General features: G+C 40.7%; 1 protein-coding gene across 1 annotated transcript in view; it reads left to right on the forward strand.

Annotated features, from left to right (window-relative positions):
- Nucleotides 1–2,212: 2,212 nt before the first annotated feature.
- LOC139745926 (uncharacterized) overlaps nucleotides 2,213–13,051 on the forward strand; it is a 97,883-nt gene continuing 87,044 nt past the window's right edge. The window contains exon 1 of the mRNA XM_071656611.1: nucleotides 2,213–2,517. Within this exon, the coding sequence (XP_071512712.1) occupies nucleotides 2,338–2,517 (180 nt within the window). The 5' untranslated portion in view covers nucleotides 2,213–2,337. The remainder of the gene's footprint in view (nucleotides 2,518–13,051) is intronic.

The following is a 13,051-nucleotide window of genomic DNA, read 5'->3' on the forward strand; positions in this document are numbered from 1 at the left end:
AGTGCCATTGTACAAAGGCAAAGGGGGTAAGAGTGAGTGCTCAAATTACAGAGGTATAAGTTTGTTGAGTATTCCTGGTAAATTATATGAGAGGGTATTGATTGAGAGGGTGAAGGCATGTACAGAGCATCAGATTGGGGAAGAGCAGTGTGGTTTCAGAAGTGGTAGAGGATGTGTGGATCAGGTGTTTGCTTTGAAGAATGTATGTGAGAAATACTTAGAAAAGCAAATGGATTTGTATGTAGCATTTATGGATCTGGAGACGGCATATGATAGAGTTGATAGAGATGCTCTGTGGAAGGTATTAAGAATATATGGTGAGGGTGGCAAGTTGTTGGAAGCAGTGAAAAGTTTTTATCGAGGATGTAAGGCATGTGTACGTGTAGGAAGAGAGGAAAGTGATTGTTCCAAGTGAATGTATGTTTGCGGCAGGGGTGTGTGATGTCTCCATGGTTGTTTAATTTGTTTATGGATGGGGTTGTTAGGGAGGTGAATGCAAGAGTTTTGGAAAGAGGGGCAAGAATGAAGTCTGTTTTGGATGAGAGAGCTTGGGAAGTGAGTCAGTTGTTGTTCGCTGATGATACAGCGCTGGTGGCTGATTCATGTGAGAAACTGCAGAAGCTGGTGACTGAGTTTGGTAAAGTGTGTGAAAGAAGAAAGTTAAGAGTAAATGTAAATAAGAGCAAGGTTATTAGGTACAGTAGGGTTGAGGGTGAAGTCAATTGGGAGGTAAGTTTGAATGGAGAAAAACTGGAGGAAGTAAAGTGTTTTAGATATCTGGGAGTGGATCTGGCAGCGGATGGAACTATGGAAGCGGAAGTGAATCATAGGGTGGGGGAGGGGGCGAAAATTCTGGGAGCCTTGAAGAATGTGTGGAAGTCGAGAACATTATCTCGGAAAGCAAAAATGGGTATGTTTGAAGGAATAGTGGTTCCAACAATGTTGTATGGTTGCGAGGCGTGGGCTATGGATAGAGTTGTGCGCAGGATGGTGGATGTGCTGGAAATGAGATGTTTGAGGACAATGTGTGGTGTGAGGTGGTTTGATCGAGTAAGTAACGTAAGGGTAAGAGAGATGTGTGGAAATAAAAAGAGCGTGGTTGAGAGAGCAGAAGAGGGTGTTTTGAAATGGTTTGGGCACATGGAGAGAATTAGTGAGGAAAGATTGACCAAGATGATATATGTGTCGGAGGTGGAGGGAACGAGAAGTGGGAGACCAAATTGGAGGTGGAAAGATGGAGTGAAAAAGATTTTGAGTGATCGGGGCCTGAACATGCAGGAGGGTGAAAGGCGGGCAAGGAATAGAGTGAATTGGATCGATGTGGTATACCGGGGTTGCCGTGCTGTCAGTGGATTGAATCAGGGCATGTGAAGCGTCTGGGGTAAGCCATGGAAAGCTGTGTAGGTATGTATATTTGCGTGTGTGGACGTGTATGTATATACATGTGTATGGGGGTGGGTTAGGCCATTTCTTTCGTCTGTTTCCTTGCGCTACCTCGCAAACGCGGGAGACAGCGACAAAGCAAAAAAAAAAAAAAAAAAAAAAAAAAATATATATATATATATATATATATATATATATATATATATATATCAACTTGCAGAAGACTGTCTTTGAGCTCTCGTTCCTTGTTAGTTTGTATTACAAGTGACTAAAAACTGTTGTATGAATTGGGTTATCGTAAAAATGACACTCCGGGTCGGTTACGAGTGGCCGAAGTGAGTAAAGATTCCTGAATCAACATATATTAAAGATATGAGATTTTTATTGGCCAGTAAAACCATGTACACATCAATGAATATGTATGAATGTGGATACTTTACTTATGTTTGGTAGTTGCTAGGGTATGTCCACTGTCTAGCGTCATTGTCGCGTATATTTCCAAATTTATTTCAGAAAATTGTTTTCCAATGATATCTCGAATTTTAGTGGTAGAACATTTAATATTTATAGATTTGACATTGAAAAGAATTGATGAAATTGCTAAACAATTTTGAACATGAACTAAGAATTATGCCAAGTAAATCGGTTTATATTTATATTTTGATATTCATAGTGTATTTACTGATATTCTTGTAGACTGTAGATAACAATAGAAGGTGTTTTGTCAATCCTGATCAATTGTTGTATTTTTTAATGATATACCAGGTATTTTTCTTTGTATTTATTTGCGATGTGGCACATGTGTGTTGTGTCAGGGAAGCGACGCCGCCGAGTTGTTTACTTCGCGCACATGCAGGAAGGTCTTGAGTGGTAAAGTTGATGTCAAGTGATTCCACAGCTGGACTCTATATCAGCCCTTAACTCTAATATTCGACATTTATCTGTAACGTTTTAATGGTTATGGGTGATAAAGACAAAAAACAGAATGGAGAAGCAGCTGATAATCCCCGTAAGGATGAGGATGTTGGTGCAGAAGGGGATGAAACTACTGACGACGAGGGAGGCGTGGACACTCCTCCACCTCAGGACAGGGAGGAAGACGACGACCAGCCTGACGAAGAAGGCAATTATGAGGTATATTTTTTTTTACAATGAAGGTTTAGGTTAATGAGTTAGGTAAAGCCGTCATTTATGTATGTTGTCATCCTGTAAGTGTAATTGTGTAGGGAGTAATACCTAGCACATCATGCATCATCTCTAGTTTTCGAAATCTGATTTTAACTTTCTCCAAATGTAACATGAATGGTTTCTGTAGCCTGTACCTTCACTTGTGTCATGACATTTCATGAGTATCTTGTTAGAAAATTGGTTGTTGGACTCGTTTCATATATTGTGGTGCAGATAGTGATTATTACAGTTTCATGTATACTGGTGCAAATAGTGACTATTAGATTTTTTCCTATGCAAGATAATCCGGGTTTGACTATATTACCTGAACTTAGACTAGGGTAAGTTAGGTTCATTCAGACTGTACTGATGTCACTTGTTTGCTTTTACATGGCTTTGGTCGAACAAAATTAAACTATTAATCTCTGATTAGCCTGCATGAGATGAAACTCCCATGTTGAATGATGCTGTTAATTGATCTAATTGGGATGTTCCAAACCTAGATTGACATAATTGCAGTGTCAGTATTTAGATGTTAGTTTGATTTTGTGATAGAAATGTGGCAACTCGTGCGGTGTTTCTAGAGGTCCCTACCTTATGTTCCCTGCTAAGTACTACTACCTAATGTTATCAGGGATAGTTTAGGTTTAATTAACATGTCGAAACTTCACTTAATGTACCTAGCAGTCAATATTCATCTTTATGTTCAGTAATCTGACCATGATATGCTTGTCACCCCCAAGATTGAGCTGCATGCGAATGCTGTTCTAAAAAAAAATGGACAACAGACCAAATAGCCTTGCAGTACCCTCAAGCACACCATTTCAGTTGCTATGATGGGTGAAGTTTTTCTAGTTTATTTTTTTTACATGTGTTTTACCAGCTTTTACATTAATCAACTCAACCTTTTCCCAAGTATATGTAACCCTCAGTCCTATTACCTTACACAGTATTCTTCAGTAATAAGTAATACTCAGAAATCAAGCCCTACCATTGTTATTGTATTCCTTAAACACAGCATTGTAGAACAAAATCACTTGACAATCTTATTTATTGGCATAGGGAAGCAGGACTGTACATTTGCCTCTTATTGAGCCTGGGAAAGGGGGAAGGGCACCACAGTATGGTTCTGGTTGAGGGGCATCATGGAAGAGATACGTGTCAATGTTATCCGTATGCATAGTAGGGTAACTTAACAGTGTACACTTGTATCGAAAAAAACTTTGAATATTGACCAATTTTGTGTTGCAGTGTTGATTTAGTCATTAGATATGGTAGAGTTGAAGAGTATTATATTTTTCCTGTGATAGTAGATAAGGGGTCTCCATAAATACCAAAATACTCCTTAAATACAGGAGTAGAAGGAAATACAAACAGAAGACGCGAGTTTAGGAAATACTCTCATAATGGTATAGGATGCCTGACGCTTTGTCCTCTACCAACACTTTAGCCCTAACTGCAACTAAGGGAAGTTGCTGTATCAAAAGGAAGAAATGAAGGAAGATGGAGAGTATTTTGATGAACTGATGTGGGGAAAGGGGAGGCAGCAGTTGTTACATGCATGGGTATGAGGACGGAGGGAAAAAGATACAAGTGTGTAGGTCTATAGCAAGAAGGGAGGAAAAATGGCAACTTGAGGTTGACACTAGGGAAGGCAGTTGGAGTGGATGAGATTATGGCTGAAATGCTGAAGTATGGAGGAGAGAGTGTGATAGAGTGGATCATTTGATATGTTATTTAGCATGAAAACATGCGCCTGAGTATTGGGTGAAAGCTATTATTGTTCCTTCGTTCAAAGGAAAAGATGCTGAGGATGTATGTAGCATTTGTAGGGAATGAATATGTTAAGAATACCAGGAAAAGTGTATGCAAGAATGTTTATTGATAGAGTGATGAAAGTTATTGAATGCAGAATGAATGAAGAGCAAGGGGGTTGTAGGAAAGGTAGGGTATCTGTGGATCAAATTTTGTGGCAAAAATGACTATGGGAAATGACCTAATGAAAGGTAGGAAGCTGTATGCAGCTTTTATGGATTGGGAAAGTGAATGACAGAGTCGAGTGGAATGCTTTGTGGAATGTGTTAGAGATACATGGGGTAGGGAACAACTGTTGGATGGTTTGAAAGCCTTCTGTAGAGGAGCAAATGCATGTGTAAGAGTGCATGGAGAGTTGAGTGAAAATTTCAGGATACACGTGGGTGTGAGGATTGGTTGCATGATGTCACCATGGCTTTTTAACGTATACATGGATGAAGCGATAAGGGAGGTGAAAGCAAAACTTAAGGAAAGGGGGTGCAGAGATGGATTGTGGTGGTGGTGAGGTATGGTGGTTAATGACATTGTTTGCTTAGAGTGAAGAAGAGTTGCAGAAGATTGTAAGTGTGTTTTATGATGTGTGTAAGCATAGGCTGTTAAAAGTGAATGTGAGTAAAAGTAAAGTAATGGTATTTGAAAGGAAACAGGGTGAAAGTCTAAATTTTGAAAACCTAATAAAGTGAAAGGAAAGTGTGCTAAACTTTGTTTTGGATGTCGGGGAAGAAAGACTGGAAGAAGTAAGAGAATTTTGAGTATTTAGGAGCTTCTTGGGTAAGTGTGGAGATATGGAAGGAGAGATAAAGTAGACTGCAGTACAGGGTAGAAGAGTCATTGGGTCTCTTGATAGAATAATGAAGGGTAGATATGTAAGTACGGAAGTGAAGGGTACAGCATAGTCCTCCCACTCTGACCTGTGCAGCCAAAACATGTACATGGAATGAGTCACAGAGGACAAGAATTCATGCTGTGGAAAGGAACTGTTTGAGTGGAGCATGTACTATGACTAGATGGAATGAAGAAAGAAATGAAGGGGCAGATGAGAGATGTGGTTTGGCAGGGAATGCAATGGGAATGAATTGTGGAGTGGCAGAGTGGGTGAAACTTAATACTTTATGGGGGTTTGGGCATTTGGAAAGAATGCAGAACTGGAAGTTTACAAGGAAAGTGTACGATAGTACAATTAAAGGGTTTGGTATGAGAGTAAGACCACCTGTGACATGGGAAATAGAGTGGAAGAATCCTGGAGGGAGAGAAGTGGTGGAAGAATGCCAGGAATAGTGTATGCGAGGAAGGCATGTAAGGACAGGAATAAGTGGATACTATTTCTGTGGCCACCCCTTGATAGGAGTTACCAAAGGGAATGGGTGTCAGAGATACAGATAGATAGATAGAAGTGGATGACTTTCTGTAGATGAGAAAAGATAGATAGATAGAAGTGGATGACTTTCTGCAGAGGAGGAATTACCTAAATGAGTGACAGCATGGTTTTAGGGAAATGAGGTCATGTGTAACTAACCTCATAGAGTTTTACAAGAGAATGAGCTCACTCTAGGCAAAAGGGAAGTCTAGGTTGACTGTCTGTATCTTGACTGCCATCTATCTATGTGTCTCTGACATCTGTTCTAAATGGAACTCATTCAAAGGGTTGGCCATGGTAACAGCTTCCATAACTAAAGAACTCCACTGCCGCTTCTTATCCTTTAGTGCCTCACCCTTAATAGGCCACTGGCAGAGGGCAGTGGTTGCTGAGGCTCCAATCTAATGTTCCTAATGACTACTTCTATCTAATGCTCCTACCTACTGTTTCTAATGTTTGTACCTAATAGTCCTGCCTAAATGTTCCTACCAACTACTTCTTTCTACTACTCCTACTACCATTTTGCAAAAAAGGCAGGGCTAGCGCATAGTGCTCAGCACAGAAAAGTCTAGAGTTAAGAAGAATGAGCTGTGTGAGTTAAGTGTTGTCAAGTGTTACATATAAGAAGAAGAGAGTGTATGTTTGTGGACAGAATGCCAGGAGTCCACATGTTAGTGAGGCAGAAAGAAAAGACAGCTACCTGGCTCAAAAGAGTGCAACCTGACAACTACTAATGTGCTGGCTCACTAAGTAGATGTCACTAACCCTCCTGATACCCAAGCAAGTAGTACTAGTAATATGCCTCCCTGGTCATTGGCTGCCTACCAGAAGTTATTATGAATGTACAGTCTTAATAACTAAAGATACCAAAAATAGAACTAGATATATCGAGAGTATTTAAGAAATTCTCACAAAATACTTATAGATATTACTGAAAATACTTATAGATATTACTGAAACATGGATGAATGAAAAAGGTAAGTTATGAAGTCACTTTAGAAAGATGTATGATCTTTAAGGCTTATAGATGAAAGAGTAAGCAAGGCGGGGTATCAGTATGCATAAGAAACAGATTTGGCGCAAGACAGATAATGAAATGGTTTCACGAGAATTGTGAAACTAGCAGTAAGCATACTAGCAGTGAGATCATTTAATATGCTTACTTAATACCGTAAAACTAAAATGGAGGAGTTCTGCTTGACCCTTAACAAAAACAAGAAATTTAGTGGGATGATAACTTGCCTGAAACAACAGTAATTTGGATGGATTTCAATTTTGTTATAAAATGCAAAAAGCATGAACTGTAATATGGACATAGTGAAAAAAATGTACAAGTACATTTTTAATTTTCCAAAAGAAGGAACAGAGAAGGGGGCCAGGTGAGGATATTCCCTCAATGGCCCCGTCCTCAGTTCTTAACGCTACCTCGCTAACGCGGGAAATGGCGAATAGTTTGAAAAAAAAAAAAAAACATTTGCAGAAGAAAGGAAAAATTTTACATGCTGATAATCTAATGCAAGCAAGGCCTACAAAGTATATCAAATTATAAGTTAACTATCAAGAAATGATAACATCATTGATCTGTTTTCATGATTGATATAGCTGTCTTTTCTTTCTGCTTACCCACATGTGGATTGCTGGTATTCTGTCCACAAACATACAGTCTCTCCATGTCACAAACAGCACTTGACAACACCTGACTCACACAATTCATCCTTTGCAAATCTAGACTGTATTGTGTTTAGTACTTTGTCCTAACCCTTCCTTTTGGCAAAATGGTAGGAGCAATAGATAGAAGTAGTGGAAAAGAATGTTAGATGGGAGGTTTGGGTAGAAACATTAGGTAGAAGTAGTAGGTTGTAACATTAGGCAGGAGTATTAAATATACACATCAGGTAGAAGTAGTTGGTAGGAACATTTTAGGAGCCTCTGAAAACACTGCACTAGAGTTGCCCCGTGCCAGTGGCCTGTTAAGTGTAAGGCTTTAAAAACTATTAAGTGGCAATGGAGTTTAACATTTATGGAGATTTTTTTGCTGTGGCCACCCCTTTGAAGGAGTTCCTAAAGGGAATTGGCATGAATGATATAGATAGATGGAAGATAGATGGATAGATGAAAATAATATACAACACATACAGGAAACGATGAACTCGCATTTGCTTAATTTTTACTTCCACATTTCTGTGTGATAATGGGGTAGGGTAGGTAAGGTTTTGTTATTTTTTCTGCATATGTAGATAATTAATAGGTCATGTATTAGGGAAGAAATTACAGAAGAGAACTACATAGAAAAATTCCTTTAGAGTATTGAAAAATACAGTTTACAATATCATTTATCAAAGAGTTTATGATTGTTTTTAACTTAAATGTTGCCTGTTTGAATTACAGGCATTGTAGTCTCCCACCTATATTTCAGCTATTTTTCGTAATTTATTTTTATTATTATTTATTGTACTCAATTGCTGTTCCCCTTGTCAGCGAGATAGCGCCAGGAAACAGACGAACAACGGCCCATCTACTCACTCACACATTATTTTTTTTTAATTATACTTTGTCGCTGTCTCCCGCGTTTGCGAGGTAGCGCAAGGAAACAGACGAAAGAAATGGCCCAACCCCCCCCCCATACACATGTACATACATACGTCCACACACGCAAATATACATACCTACACAGCTTTCCATGGTTTACCCCAGACGCTTCACATGCCTTGATTCAATCCACTGACAACACGTCAACCCCGGTATACCACATCGCTCCAATTCACTCTATTCCTTGCCCTCCTTTCACCCTCCTGCATGTTCAGGCCCCAATCACACAAAATCTTTTTCACTCCATCTTTCCACCTCCAATTTGGTCTCCCTCTTCTCCTCGTTCCCTCCACCTCCGACACATATATCCTCTTGGTCAATCTTTCCTCACTCATTCTCTCCATGTGCCCAAACCACTTCAAAACACCCTCTTCTGCTCTCTCAACCACGCTCTTTTTATTTCCACACATCTCTCTTACCCTTACGTTACTCACTCGATCAAACCACCTCACACCACACATTGTCCTCAAACATCTCATTTCCAGCACATCCATCCTCCTGCGCACAACTCTATCCATAGCCCACGCCTCACAACCATACAACATTGTTGGAACCACTATTCCTTCAAACATACCCATTTTTGCTTTCCGAGATAATGTTCTCGACTTCCACACATTCTTCAAGGCTCCCAGAATTTTCGCCCCCTCCCCCACCCTATGATCCACTTCCGCTTCCATAGTTCCATCCGCTGCCAGATCCACTCCCAGATATCTAAAACACTTCACTTCCTCCAGTTTTTCTCCATTCAAACTCACCTCCCAATTTACTTGACCCTCAACCCTACTGTACCTAATAACCTTGCTCTTATTCACATTTACTCTTAACTTTCTTCTTCCACACACTTTACCAAACTCAGTCACCAGCTTCTGCAGTTTCTCACATGAATCAGCCACCAGCGCTGTATCATCAGCGAACAACAACTGACTCACTTCCCAAGCTCTCTCATCCCCAACAGACTTCATACTTGCCCCTCTTTCCAAAACTCTTGCATTTACCTCCCTAACAACCCCATCCATAAACAAATTAAACAACCATGGAGACATCACACACCCCTGCCGCAAACCTACATTCACTGAGAACCAATCACTTTCCTCTCTTCCTACACGTACACATGCCTTACATCCTCGATAAAAACTTTTCACTGCTTCTAACAACTTTCCTCCCACACCATATATTCTTAATACCTTCCACAGAGCATCTCTATCAACTCTATCATATGCCTTCTCCAGATCCATAAATGCTACATACAAATCCATTTGCTTTTCTAAGTATTTCTCACATACATTCTTCAAAGCAAACACCTGATCCACACATCCTCTACCACTTCTGAAACCACACTGCTCTTCCCCAATCTGATGCTCTGTACATGCCCTCACCCTCTCAATCAATACCCTCCCATATATCACACATAGATATACATAAACGCCCATACAAGCACATATACATACATATACATATATTCACATGTACACATTCATACTTGCTTGCCTTTATCCATTCCTGTCACTATCCTGCCACACAAGAAATAGCAACGCTAACCCTGCTTTAGTTAGGTAGTGCCAGGAAAACAGACAAAAAAAGGCCACTTTTATTTACACTGACTTTAGCTGTCGTGTGATGCACCGAAACACAGCTCCGTATCCACATCCAGGCCCCACAGTCCTTTCTATGGTTTAGTGTATGAATTAGTCATAAATTTACTAAATAATGTATAGAAAAAAAATATAAAGAATACAATTTATCATATCCGCTGGGTCAGCTATAAGTTTTGAACCGTGAGATGACAGCACCACACGTCCTACCCTTAACTGGAAATGTCCTAAATTGTACATCATTGATCATAGCTGCCATGCTCAGACACCACATCTTCATTTTCCTGGCCTGCTACCCATTATCTTCAGAAGTTTATTCCTTGTGCTTTAAGCCTTTGTTGCAAATAAGGATGTGGTGGACTGGCAGGTTCTTTTTGTCCTCTTGCTTTTGTAATGTATAGTTTAAATGGTAGAGGAAGCTAATCCTAGCAACTGACTAGGGAGGCAAAGGGCCTTATTCTTCATGTACTGGTAGGGGACATAAGGAGCCATGTTTCTCAGCTGCTGGTGGGGAAGCAAGGAGCCTTGTTCTTTTTGTTATTGGTGGGAGAGGTGAGGTACCTTGTTCCTTAGATACTGGCGAGGGAGGCAAAGATCCCTGTTCCTGTGATAATGGTGGTGCTAGGCAAGGAGCCCCATTCCTCTGATTCTGATAGGGGAGGCAAGGAGCCTTATTCTTCAGGTACTGGTGAGGAGATGAAGAGCCTTGTTCCTCAGATACTTGCAAGGGAATTGAGTAGCATTGTTCCTCAGATACTATTGAGGTAGGTTAGGAACCATGCTCCAAAGGTACTGGTGGGGGAGGCAAGGAGGCTTACTTCTCAGGTAATGATGGGAAACTATTGTAATATTGGGAAAAATGAGGAGCATTGGTCCTCAGATTCTAATGGTAGTAGTGAGGGGCATTGTTCATCAGATACTGGTAGGAGAGGTGAGGAGCTTAGTTCCTTAAATATTAGTGGTTGATACAGTTTACTAGATCATCCTCTTTAGCATCTAGAGCATTGCACAGTCTGTGTTCCATTGACAATCCAGTGATAATTCCTTTGTAAAATATAGAGTTTAGAATTATTTATATTTGAAGGAATAGTAGTTCCAACAATATTATATGGTTATGAGGCACGGGCTATAGATAGGGTTGTACGGAGGAGGGTGGATGTGTTTAAAATGAAATGTTTAAGGACAGTATGTGGTATGAGGGGGTTTAATTGAGTAAGTAATGAAAGGGTAAGAGAGATGTGTGGGCAGAAAAAGAGTGTGGTTGAGAGAGCAGAAGAGGGTGTGTTGAAATGGTTTGGACATATGGAGAGAATGAGTGAGTAGAGATTGACAAAGATGATATATGTGTCTGAGGTGAGGGAAGAAGGAGAAGCAGAAGGAGAAGGATGGAGTGAAAAAGATTTTGAATGGTTGGGGCTGAACATACAGGAGGGTGATAGGTGTGCAAGTGATAGAGTGAATTGGAACGATGTGGTATACTGGGGTCAATGTGCTGTCAGCAGACTGAACCAGAGCAAGTGAAACATCTTGAGTAAACCATGGAAAGGCTGTGGGGCCTGGACAAGAAGCTGTGGTTTCGATGTATCACAAATTACAGCTAGAGACTGAGTGTGAACAAATGTGGCCATTTTTGTCTTTTCCTGCTACTCCCTCGCTGAAGCAGGGGATGGTGCTGCTGTTTCCTGTGGGACTGGGTAGTGCCAGGAATGGATGTAGGCAAGCATGAATATGTATATGTGTATATGTCAGTGTATGTGTATGTATTCCTGGTAAATAATATGGAAGGGTATTGATTGAGAGGGTGAAGGCATGTACAGAGCATCAGATTGGGGAAGAGCAGTGTGGTTTCAGAAGTGGTAGAGGATGTGTGGATCAGGTGTTTGCTTTGAAGAATGTATGTGAGAAATACTTATAAAAGCAAATGGATTTGTATGTAGCATTTATGGATCTGGAGAAGGCATATGATAGAGTTGATAGAGATGCTCTGTGGAAGGTACTAAGAATATATGGTGTGGGAGGAAAGTTGTTAGAAGCAGTGAAAAGTTTTTATCGAGGATGTAAGGCATGTGTACGTGTAGGAAGAGAGGAAAGTGATTGGTTCTCAGTGAATGTAGGTTTGCAGCAGGGGTGTGTGATGTCTCCATGGTTGTTTAATTTGTTTATGGATGGGGTTGTTAGGAAGGTGAATGCAAGAGTTTTGGAAAGAGGGGCAAGTATGCAGTCTGTTGGGGATGAGAGAGCTTGGGAAGTGAGTCAGTTGTTGTTCGCTGATGATACAGTGCTGGTGGGTGATTCGTGAGAAACTGCAGAAGCTGGTGACTGAGTTTGGTAAAGTGTGTGAAAGAAGAAAGTTAAGAGTAAGTGTGAATAAGAACAAGGTTATTAGGTACAGTAGGGTTGAGTGTCAAGTCAAGTGGGAGGTAAGTTTGAATGGAGAAAAACTGGAGGAAGTAAAGTGTTTTAGATATCTGGGAGTGGATCTGGCAGCGGATGGAACCATGGAAGCGGAAGTGAATCATAGGGTGGGGGATGGGGCGAAAATCCTGGGAGCCTTGAAAAATGTGTGGAAGTTGAGAACATTATCTCGGAAAGCAAAAATGGGTATGTTTGAAGGAATAGTGGTTCCAACAATGTTGTATGGTTGCGAGGCGTGGGCTGTGGATAGAGTTGTGCGCAGGATGGTGGATGTGCTGGAAATGAGATGTTTGAGGACAATATGTGGTGTGAGGTGGTTTGATCGAGTAAGTAATGCAAGGGTAAGAGATATGTGTGGAAATAAAAAGAGCGTGGTTGAGAGAGCAGAAGAGGGTGTTTTGAAATGGTTTGGGCACATGGAGAGAATGAGTGAGGAAAGATTGACCAAGAGGATATATGTGTCGGAGGTGGAGGGAACGAGGAGAAGTGGGAGACCAAATTGGAGGTGGAAAGATGGAGTGAAAAAGATTTTGTGTGATCAGGGCCTGAACATGCAAGAGGGTGAAAGGAGGGTAAGGAATAGAGTGAATTGGATCGATGTGGTATACTGGGGTCAACATGCTTTCAGTGGATTGAATCAGGGCATGTGAAGCGTCTGGGGTAAACCATGGAAAGTTGTGTGGGGCCTGGATGTGGAAAGGGAGCTGTGGTTTCGGGCATTATTACATGACAG

Source organism: Panulirus ornatus, chromosome 63, assembly GCF_036320965.1.
Source record: "Panulirus ornatus isolate Po-2019 chromosome 63, ASM3632096v1, whole genome shotgun sequence".
NCBI lineage: Eukaryota > Metazoa > Arthropoda > Malacostraca > Decapoda > Palinuridae > Panulirus > Panulirus ornatus.